Genomic DNA, 12,123 nt, shown 5'->3' on the forward strand with positions numbered 1-12,123 from the left:
TATGTTAAATATTTACTTATATCCTGTCTAGAATCTAGCTATAGCAAGGGTTGTTGTTGTTGTTAAGTGCCATAGAGTCGATTCTGACCCATGGCGACCCTGTATACGGTTTCCAAGGAGCAGCAGGTGAACTTGAACTGCCGACCTTGTAGTTCTATGCACTAATCCATAGCGCCACACTAGGACTCCATATAGCAAGGGTAGCAAATCCTAATAATTTAACTACACAATTACCTTTCCCAAACAGGAATTAAACCTGATATAAAGTTTGAATAAAATCTAGTATTTTAAAATCTGTGTTTAAAGTATTGTGTCAACACTAGGTTGTAGAAACAAGACAGAAATTGGGAGCAGAAAAGTAAAACCGCTTTAGAACAAAAGTTATATCTTTACTTAATCTGTAAGAATTTATTAGAATTACTCAAAAAAACTTCAAACATTCCAAAGTCAAAGAAATAATTTTGAATTATCTCTTGTTTTACATTAACTGTACCAAAAGATCCTTCCATTAGCAAAGATGATTGGAAAGTGATTATATAATTCTTTTGGATTCCCATTCAGAGACTTCTTATACATCGTGACTGACTTATATTTGTGACTTTTCATTTCTGTTTATTTCTACAGGTCCTGATTTCTACCCCACTCTCCAGGAAGTAAAATTGCCTGTACTAGACCACAAGGCTTGTGAACGACTCTACAACCCAGTCAGTATCTTTTTTCCAAATATGAACCCGATTATCAAAGAAGACATGATTTGTGCTGGTGATCCTGATGAAAAGAAGGACGCTTGCAAGGTTGGATTTTGTTCCTGAGGTTTAAAGTTCAAACAAAACATGTTATTTAATGAAACAAGTTTTCCTATCTGTAAACATCAGTAAAATGAGAGAAAAGTCCTTACAATAATTCTTTGTGATCCTGGATACTTAAACATGTACCTATGAATTTAGTTTTTTCAGTAAGAATGTTCATCTATGCCAATTTTAACCACATTAACCAGGGTCACTGGATTTTTATTGTAAAATTTCATAACTAGATTGGCACATAGCTGCTTTCTTTAGCTGCTTTTATTTTATTTTATTAAGAACATTCCATTTTGTGTCCACAAACATCTCTCCATCATCTTCTGGCGATGAAAATCATTCACCAGTTTTATCTTTGTTCTACTATTGTATGTAATGTACTGTTGTATTCAGGCTGTTTTCAATATTTTTTTTCCTTTATCTTTGATCATAATCAGCTAGGTACAATTTTCTTCATCTTTATCTGAGGTTCATTGAGCTTTTTGTGTGTGGGTGCTTTTAATCCACACACTTAGGTCTTTCATCAAAACTTAGGAAATTATCATGATTTCTTCAAATTATATCTTGTTCTCATCTCTTTTTTCTCTTTTTCTGGTTAAAACAAAAACCCTATTAGTGACCCCTTTCTAATATTGTCACACTTTTTTGATAAACCCCTTTTTAGTTTTAGCCCTTTTCCCCTCTTCTTCAAATAAATTAGATACTTTTATTAACCTACTTTCATTTACATTTTGCTATTCAGTAAGCTAGTTCAATTTTAAAATTAAGTTCATTTTTGAAATTTCAGAAATTTTGTAATTCTAAAATGTCCATTTGATTTTATACATATATACTTTTTTATATAAGTCAAGATTTCTTATCTGATCATTCATTATGAACATATTTTCCTTTATATTTGTTGGACATAGTATTTATAGCTACTTTAGAATCCTTAACTGCTAATTTCAAAATGTGATTTATCTCGGAATTAATTTCCAATGACTTGCTTTTTCTCAAGTAAAATTTTTCTGTTTTTCTTATAATACTTTGTTTTTGCTTAAATATCTAATAATTTTGGATTGTGTCCATGACCCTGTTAGTGATACATTATAGACAATATGGATTGCTATGTTCCTGTGAAGAATGCCAAATTTGTTTTTAACAGGCAGTTAGTTTGGCTGTGATTTCAAAGCCTGTTTGGACCTCTCTTGTAGTAGGCAGTAACTGAAATCTCTGTTCAATTCTCTGAGTCTTAGTTGAGCTGCTTGGAGTCTCACCTGTATATCTAAGTGGTTAGCCAGAGATCTGAGCAGAGTTTATATGGAGAACTTGGGGCCTACCCTCAGTGGCTCTCTCTGTTGTGGGATTTCTCCTTTCACTTGCGAACTGCTGTCTATTAGCCCTGAACTTGGTCCTCTGATTCCTCAAAATGAGACTGTAGTTTTTAATTTACGTTTTAGTCACCATCTAGTATGATGACAGGACCTGCTCTAGGAGAAACAAACAAACAAAAACAATTAAAAAGAAAAATTAAGTGTCGTCTCCCAAGAATTGGCTCCTCTCCTGTTTCTATTTTTGGCCACTGCATAACGGCACTGCAAGATAAGCACTTGACCATAAGGTTGGTTTTAACTGCTAAGTCTGTGGTTCAAACTCACAAGCTGCACTTTGATAACCCTATACAGGGTCACTATGAGTCGGAACCGACTCGATCAATGGCACTTAACAACAATAACATAGTGCCCTCAGATAACTGGCTTTTATATATAGTCCACAAAACAGAAAATCTGAATAGCTCTATAAGAAGTAGAAAGACTGAATAAGTGATATGAAATGGAAACAACTTATCTATTTAAAGAAGCCCATGACCACATGGCTTCACTGGTAAATTTTATCAAACATTTAAAGAAGAATTCATACTAATTCCTCATAAACTCTTCCAGGAAACTGAAGAGGGAATTCTCCCCAACTTATTCTAAGAAAGTAGTATTACCCAAAGAAAAATAAAACTATAGACAAATATTTCCTATGAATATGTTGTTGTTGTTAAGTGTCACTGAGTTGGTTCCAACCCACAGCAACCCTGTATAGGGTTTCTGAGGAGCAGCTGGTGACTTTGAACCACCAATCTTGTGGTTCAAACCTCCAATCTTGTGGTTCAAACTGACTTTGAAGTCCAACACATTAACCCACAGAGCCAAACCAGGACTCTTTTATGAATATAGGCATGAAAATGATCAATTACAAGCAAACTAAATCCAGCAACATTTAAAAAGCAGAATATCACACCACAACCAATAGGGACTTACTGCAGAAATGAAAGGTTAGCTTAATATCTCACTTTATGAAAGGTGCTGTTGTGGCACTCTAAGATAAGCAATGGACTGCTGACGACAGAGTCAGTGGTCCAAATCCACCAGCACTGCTTGGAAACATTATACAGGGTCATTATGAGTTGGAACAAACTCAATAGCACTTAACAACAACAACCATATTGATAAAGTTAAGAACAACAACAACAAAAATCACATGATTATCTAAAGAAAAAGCACTAGGCAAAATCCAACAACTTTTCAAAAAAAAAAAAAAAAAACTTGGAATAATAGATGGGAACAATTCCATATAATGCTTACAATAAACCCACAGATAACATCAGACTTATTGATGAAAGGTTGAATACTCCCAAGATTAAGGAACAAACAAGAACTCTTGCCACATCTAGCTAACACTGTCCCAAAGGTTCTAGTCATGGCAGTTAATCAAGAAAAAAATACAAGTAAAACTATTTACATATGACATGATCTTATGTAGAGAAAAGCTCAAAGAATCCATAAGAAAAACCTTTTGGAACTAATAAATTGCATGCTTGCTGGCTGAAAATGAAGAAGATCTGAAGCACTTACTAATGAAGCACTTACAGCCATCAATATAAATGACAATTCATTGTAAAGGTAACAAAAATTCTCACCACTGACCAATCAACATCATAACGGAGAAAAGGTTTCAACTGTCAGGGATTTCATTTTCCTTGGATCCACAATCAATGCTTAGGGTAGCAGCACTCAAGAAAGCAAGCAGTATATTCACTGGGAATATCTGTTGTAAACCACCTCTTTTAACAGTTAAACAGCAAAGATGACACTTGGAAGACTAAGATGTGCCTGACCCAAATTTCATGGAATTTTCATGTGCAAGTTGGACAATACATAAGGAATACTGGAGAAGAATCAAAGCATTTGAATTATGATGTTGGTGATGAATATTGAATATACTACAGACCAGAAGAATGAATAAATCTGTCTTGGAAAAAAGTACTGTCAAAATGTTTCTTAAAGGCGAAAATGATGAAACTTGTATTACCTTCTTTGAATGCAGTATCAAAAGGGACCAGTCTCCAGAGAAGGATATCATTATCAGCCAAACAGACGGTCAGCAAAAAAGAGGAAGACTCTCAACAAGATGGACTGACACAATGGCTGCAACAAGATAGTTTCTATTTCTAAATTAAAATAATTTTTTAAAGGGCTCTCAGAAGAAAACAGATGGATGAACCTTTGTGACTTTGAATCAAGCATCCACTTCTTAGATGTAACATCAAAGTATATGACAAATCTAACAATTAGAAAATTCAAGTTCATCCGATCTAAAAATGTGAGCATTAAAGGAGTCCATTACGAAAGTGAAAAAGGAAGCTACAGAATGGCAGAAAATATTGACAAATCATGTATTAGATAAGGGACCTGTGTGCAGATTTACAGCCTCAGAAACCTAATCAGAGTCGCTGAAGTCAGAACCAACTCCACAGCATATAACCGCCGCCACCACATAGAATGAGCACTGGGCAAATCTGTTGCACAACAACTCTTTAAAATGTTCAAGAGCAAAGAGAGATAGCAGTTTGATGACAGTGATGGCGCCTGACGCAAGCAACGGTATTTTCAATAGCCTTAAATGCATAGTCTGTTTTGCATAGGATCGCTATGAGTCAGAACAAACTCTACTGCACCTAACAACAACATATTCATGTAAAAGTTGGACAATACATAAGGAAGACTGTAGACGAGTTGATGCATTTGAGTTTCGGTGTTAAAAAAGAACATTAAAATGGTCTGCCAGAAAACAAACAAAATCTGTATATAGCCAGAATGTTCCTTAGAAACCAGGATGAGGAGATTTCATCTGTCATACTTCAGACATGTTATCTGGAGGGACCATTCCTTGGATAAGGACATCATGCTTGGTAAAATGGAGGTTTGGTGAAAAAGAGGAAAACTCACAACAAAATTGATTGGTCCAGTAGCAGCAGCAATGGGCTCAAGTGTAAAATTGTGAGGATGATGCAGACCATGCAGTGTTTCATTCTGTTGTGCATAGTGTCACTATGAATCGGAATTGACTTGATGGCACCTAACAACAACAATCTAAATAAATAAAGAATATTTATAATAAATTTACAATAAATATCGATAAACTTACATATAAGAATGGACTTTAAAAATATAAATAATCCAATTTAAAAGTGGGCCAAGAATCTGAATTTATGATAGAGTTTTCTCCAAAGATTACAAATGGCCCATAAGCACATGAAAACATGCACAAAGTCAATAGTTATCAGGGAAACTAAAACCACAATGAGATAACACTTCACATCCACTAGGAAAGCTATAATATAAAAGACAGATGATAATGAGAGATGATGAGGATAAACTAGAGCTGAAACTCATACACTGGGTAGCAGGAATGTAAAATGGTACAAGCACTTTGGAAAAGTCTGGCATTTCCTCAAAATGTTCAACTCAGTTACGACTGTTGTTGTTGTTGCTGTTAAGTGCATTTCAGCTGGTTCCAATTCATAGTGACTGTCTTGGACTGTGAATCACAAGGTTGGTAGCTCAAATCTACCAGTCACTCTGTAGGAGACAAATAATTTGCAGCCTCAGAAGCCTATAGTTACCACATTTCCCAGGAGTTACACAGCTAGGTATATACAAAGAGAAGTGAAATATGAAACGTGTACATAAATATTCATAATAGCATTTTTCATAACAGCCAAAAAGTAGAAACAACCTAAATGTCCATTAACTTGTGAATGAGTAGACAATTTGTAGTATATTCATAACCCACTACTATAGAGTTGATTCCAGCTCATAGCAACACTGTGTAAGGTTTCCAAGGCTGTAAAGGAACAGAAAGTTTCATCTTTCTCCCACACAGTAGCTGGTGGGTTTGAACTGCCGACCCTATAGTTAATTGTTATTGTTGTTAAGTGCTGTCAAATCAGTTCCAACTCACAGCTACCCTGTATAGGGTTTCTGAGGAGGGACTGGTGAGTTTGAATCACCAACCTTATGTTTCAAACCAACCTTGCGGTCCACTGCTTATCCTACATTGCCATTCATACAATGGTATATTCCAAAACCAAAAGAAAATAAACCAATTGCCATTGAGTCAATTACAATTAAGGTTGTTGTTAGTACCACTAATCAATTTCAATTCATAGTGACCCTGTATAGAGTTTCTAAGGAGCAGCTGGTGGGTTTGAACTGCCAACACTGAGGCTCAAATCGACGTGCAATCCAGTGCTTACCTTAGAGACACACTGGGATTCCAATACAGGGTTTCCAAGACTGTGTATCCTTACAGAAGCAGACAGTCTCATTTTCTCCCACGATGCAGCTGGTGGTTAGCAATACCAGATCTCCAGTGGAGTATTGTTGTTGTGAAGTGCTGTCGAGTAGGCTCTGACCCATAGTGACCCTGTGTAGGATTTCCAAGGAGTGGTTGGTGAGCTTGAACCTCTGACCTTGCAGTTCAAACCGGCTTTGCTATCCAGCACATTAACCCACAGTGCCACACCAGGACTATTATTCATCCATAAAAAGCAATGTAGCATTTATAGATGCTGGTGACACTTGAAAATATTATTATAAGTGAAGGAAGCCAGACACAAATGAATATATACGTTGATCCTATTTGCATAAATTGCTTACCTCGGAGACCATGTGCGTGCAGGGTCACTATGAGTCAGAATCAACTAAACGGCACTTAACAACAACAAAAGGGAAGTATGGTGGCTCCATGGTAAGCACTGGACTTCAAACCACAAGGGTGTTAGTTTGAGTCCACTAGCTGTCCTGTGGAGAAAAGATGAGGTTTTCTGCTCCCAGAAAGATTTACAGTCTCAGAAGCACTACATAGGATCACTCTGAGTTGAAGCCAACTCCATGGCACTTGACAGTAACAGGGCTGAAGGGGCTGAGTAAGTGGGGGTTACTACTAATGGGCACAGGGTTTCTTTTGGGGGTGAAGAAAGCATTCTAACATTGTAATAATGGTTGTATAATGTTGCGAATATACTAAAACCCACAGTAGAAGAATTGATGCATTTGAGTTATGGTGTTGGAGGAGAATATTAAAAGTATCATGGACTACCAGAAGAAAAACCAAATCTGTGTTTGGAGGATGTACAGCCAGAATGCTCCTTAGAAACCACAATGGCCAGATTTAGTCTTTATCAGGAGGGACCGGTCATACATATTATGCTTGGTAAAGTGGAGGACCAGCGAAAAAGAGGAAGACCACCAACGAGATGAATTGGCTCAGTAGCAGTAGCAATGGGCTCAAAGATAGCAACGATTGTAAGGTTGATACACAACCGGGCGTGTCTCATTCTGTTGTGTATAAGATTGCTATGAGATGGTACCAACTTGGCGGTACCTAACAACAACAACAACTAAAATCCATTCAACTGTATACTTTAAATGGGTGAGTTATATATGATGTGGTGCAATGGATTTCTCTCTCTCATGTTGCTTTTCTAGCCCTAGGTTTGTAATTTTTCTGGAATGACTAGTCAAGTGAATACAATCAGCTATCTGCATAAAGAAGCTGCATGGACAGGTCATTTTGATATCCACATAAGCAGCTTGCAATTCAACTAATGGAATTGGTTGATTTATAAAAGCCACACCTTGAAACTGACATGATATTCTCCTATATAAGTGGATAATCTCTGGTAGTGTAGTGGTTACGAATCAGGCTGCAAGCCTCAAGGTCAGCAGTTCAAAACTACCAGCTGTTCTGCTGGAGAAAGATGAGGCTTTCTGCTCCCATAAAGATTTATAGCCTTGGAAACCCTGTACAGGGTCGCTATGAGTCGGAACCGACTCCACAGCACAAAACAACAACAACAATCTCACAAAGGTTATTGGTGACCTCTTGATCAATAAGAGCCTGGAGAGGTATGCATCCTACAGACTCAGGGTCCCTGTATGGAGAACCTCCTAGAACAGGGTAAAAGAGCTATCATACAAGTCAAGGACTATAACACTGAGCTGGTAACACTGAAGAATGAAGAGAAACAGCAGCAAGCACAGCAGAGCCACAAGAGAGAGAAATGATGGTAGCTGTATGAGTAGCAGGAGTGATGAGACCAGCAGGCAGCACTGGCGAGTGAGTCAGCCCCATGGAGCAGGGCTGGGCTTCTCCAGCAGGAGGCTACCAATGAAGCTGGGTACGCTGCAAAAGAGAAGAGGCTCAGGCCTCACTCATTCAGGCAGATGACAGAGCAGAACAAACGGCAGTATGGGGGCCAAGATGGCCACTTTTAGGTAATGGTAAGATGGTATGGCTGGACTGAGAACTGTAATCTGAGCAGGCCAAAGAGAGGTCTGCAGAGGCTTGGGCTACCTCTGAAAGTTTTGCATCAAAAGACATCACAATGTTGGCCTAACTCTGGCATTGTTCCAGGATCATGCTGAAGCTGCCAGTTGAAAGCTGGACCAGTAAGAACAGGGGGCCAGACCCAGTCAAGGAAAGCCAGAGAAAGAGAGAACAAACACAACTCTACTGACCCTACCTGAGATGACGACACAAATGCTAAGAGAGACAGACAAACCTGCTGACTCTGGCATGCTCACCCAGTGATAAAGAAATGGACATGAGTAATTTGGGAAGGATGAATGGATCTCCTTTTAGACTTACATGGGTTCTTTCCTTCTCATGCTAAGTAAGATACTTATGGAGGTAGCCAGTTCACCTCTATTCTGTTCCTGTTGTTTTACTGTATACCTTCTATAAATAATAATTGTTGTTGTTATTGTTAAATGCTGTCAAGTCAGTTCCGAGGCTGAATAGGATTTCCAAGGAGTGGCTGTGAGCTTGAACCACCAACCTTGTGGTTCAAACCGACTTTGTAATCCACCACATTAACACACAGCATCATACCAGGACTCCATAAATAATATTATATAAATAATAATAATACCTTTCAATTTTCAATATTATACAAGTGCCTTGTGTATGTAAGTACAACACAATCAAGATCTGACAGTACAGTCCTTATCTCAGAAGTCTTATCACTGCTTGTAATTTTAAGGCAACTGGTGTGAAGTTTACGCACTCAGTTTGCATATTATGTGAATTATATTTCAAGAAAGGTGTTACAACATAAAAAGACAGGTTGACAAATATACTACCAACTTCTATCACTATTATTTTACTTTTACAAAATAAGGCAGGAAGAGCTTAAGAATAGAAAAAATAAACACAGTTCATTCCGTTGAGTAAATCTAGGGAGCCCTGGTATGGCGCTGTGAGTTAATGCACCAGATTGCAAAGCCATTTGAACCACAAGGTTGGCAGTTCAAGCTCACCAGCTGCTCTTTGGAAACTCCATACAGGGTCGCTGTGGGTCAGAACCAACTTGATGGCACTTAACAACAACAAAGCTTTAGTGAGAAACTCATCATATTATTCTTATTTCTCTTATTTACTGGTGAAAATTGTATCACAGAGGAGCATTTTGAAGATGCTGGTATATTTAGCTACAATTCCTGCCAATTTCAAATTCTATGATTCTAGAATTGCTGGGATCTCCCCATAATGCAGTGAGCCTTACAGCTCTCTCGGGAGCTACTGTCTCCGTGGGCTTTCACTGCTTGGTTCTAAGGAACTCTTCAACCCTCTGGCCTTTCTCTCTCCTCTTCATGGTCTCTTTTCACTATACTCATGACCATTTCCTCTTCCTTAGGGTGATTCTGGAGGGCCTCTGTCCTGTGATATTAACGGTGTGTGGATCCAGATAGGAGTGGTAAGCTGGGGCCTAGGATGTGGACAATCCCTTCCTGCAGTCTACACCAGTGTGCTATACTACCAACAATGGATTAATGCCACCATCTCAAGAGCTGCGGTTTTGGGTTCCAAGAACCTGAATTTATCTGACTTCCTACTCACAACTGTACTGCTCTCTCTGACTCTCCTGGGACCCCTTTGGGACTAACATGATACTAGGAGAGTGGGCTGTGTAGCTGAAGCTGTCAGCTGAGTATAAGGCTGGGAAGGGAATGCTCACAGAATAAGACCCAAGGACAGAAAATTCACAGAAGAGTCACTGGGTATGCTGGATGACTTCATTGAAATCATTTGAAATGTTTTTTTAAAAATGTTTTTGATTCTGGAAGTGTGTTTAAGTGATTAGAATGTGAACAGCTGAGAAATAAAGCTGCTTTCTGTACACTTTGTTCCCTAGTGTCTATAAATAACAAGAGCACCTTTCGATTAGTAGCACCGTGTACATGTCTTGTGTATATGACCCAATCAGACAGGATACTACAATTCTCATCCCAGAAATCTTAGCACTGCTTGGAATTTTGAAGCAACTAGTGGAGTCCTGGTGAGGTGCTACAAGACAATGCACTGGACCACAAGGTCGGTGGTTCAAACCCACGAGCTGCTCTTCAGAAACCCTGTACAGGGTCACTATGAGTTGGAACCGACCTGATAGCACTTAACAACAAGACGTGAGTGTGTTTTAAAAGGATCCCTGGTAGTACAGTGGATAAGCATTTGGCTGCTAACCAAAACGTCCATGTTTTGAACCCAAAAGCAGCTCCACGGTAGAATGATGTGGTAGTCTGCCTCCATAAACATTTGTTGTTGTTGTGAAGTGCCGCTGAGTCGATTCTGACCCATAGTGACCCTGTATAGGGTTTCTGAGGAGCAGCTGGTGAGTTTGAACCACCGACCCTTGCAGTTCAAACGGCTTTGCAGTCTTGCAAATTCTCTGGGACAGTTCTACTCTGCCTTAAAGGGTCACTCTGAGTCAGAATAACTTTATGGCAACAGGCATTTTTGGATTAGATGTATGTTTATAAACATAGTCTACATGGTATTCTCTTATCCCCTCTACAGATAAGTATATGTGAACACAAATTAAACAGCTTCTAGAGAGTGGTGCGTGGCGCTGTGGGTTAATAATGTGCGAGACTGCAAAGCCATTTGAACTGAACTGCAAGGTTGGCGGTTCAAGCTCACCAGCTGCTCCTCGGAAACCCTATCCAGGGTCGCTATGGGTTGGAACCAACTCAATGGCTCTTTAACAACAACAACAGAGTGTGGTGCTGTAGGATAAGCTTTGGACCTTTTTACAAAGTCAGTTCCAACCACAAAGTGGGTAGTTCAAACTTACCAGCTGCTCCTCAGAAACCCTATAAAGGGTCACTATGAGTCAGAACCAACTCAACAGCACTCAACAATAATAGAAACAAGGTACCTTGGTGTGGCTCTGTAAGATAAGCATTGAACTGCTAACCTCAAAGTCAGTGGTTCAAACCCACCAGCCGCTCCTTGGGAACCCTATACTGGGTCACTATGAGTCAGAAAAGCAACTCAACAGCACTTAATAACATCAAGTGGTTTAATGCCATTTCTATAAAAAGTGATTTAAAATGTGTACACAGGGGAAAAAAAGCTATCCCTTGTTTCATCAGCATGTTACCTTTTGTTAGCATGATGTATCTTATTTCCCTTTATGCCTAGGCTCAACTGCAGTGCTTTCCTTTATGCTAGGTTTTCTGGCATAATTCTACTCATTAAATCTAATTTGAGTGGATTAAAGGGGTTTTTGGTTTGGGTTTTTTGTTTTAACTTTCACTGAGGTTTGGGTGAAAGTCTAGAGAACAAATTGGTTTTCCATTTAAAGTCATACACATTTTGTTTCATGTCCTCCCCAACCCTCACAATATAACAACACTCTTCCCACCTCCTCTCCTATGTTTACCGTTTCTATTCCTCCTTCTTTCCTAACGCTTTCAGCTTTCTGAACTTTGTCCTTGGGCAAATGCTGCACTGTTGATCTCATAAGGCTAAATGCTCTAAGGCTCTAAGGAATGCATAGCTCCCTAATGTCACTGTCCACTCTGTTGTTTGGCTGGAAGTTAGTTAAGCCACGGGGCTGGGGGTGGGGGGGGGTGTGTGAATTCAGATACAGACTTGAAAGGTGTCTAAGGGCTATAGTCTCAGTGGTCCCACAGGGCTTTATCACACCAGTAAGTGTGGTCCTTAT

General features: G+C 39.0%; 1 protein-coding gene across 1 annotated transcript in view; it reads left to right on the plus strand.

Annotated features, from left to right (window-relative positions):
• LOC102842655 (serine protease 48-like) overlaps nt 1–10,206 on the plus strand; it is a 48,459-nt gene extending 38,253 nt beyond the window's left edge. The window contains 2 exon segments of the mRNA XM_006870884.1: nt 625–794; nt 9,811–10,206. Coding sequence (XP_006870946.1) covers nt 625–794; nt 9,811–10,206 — 566 coding nt within the window.
• The last annotated feature ends 1,917 nt before the right edge of the window (nt 10,207–12,123 follow it).

This window comes from Chrysochloris asiatica, unplaced genomic scaffold (assembly GCF_000296735.1).
Source record: "Chrysochloris asiatica unplaced genomic scaffold, ChrAsi1.0 scaffold00155, whole genome shotgun sequence".
Classification (NCBI taxonomy): domain Eukaryota; kingdom Metazoa; phylum Chordata; class Mammalia; order Afrosoricida; family Chrysochloridae; genus Chrysochloris; species Chrysochloris asiatica.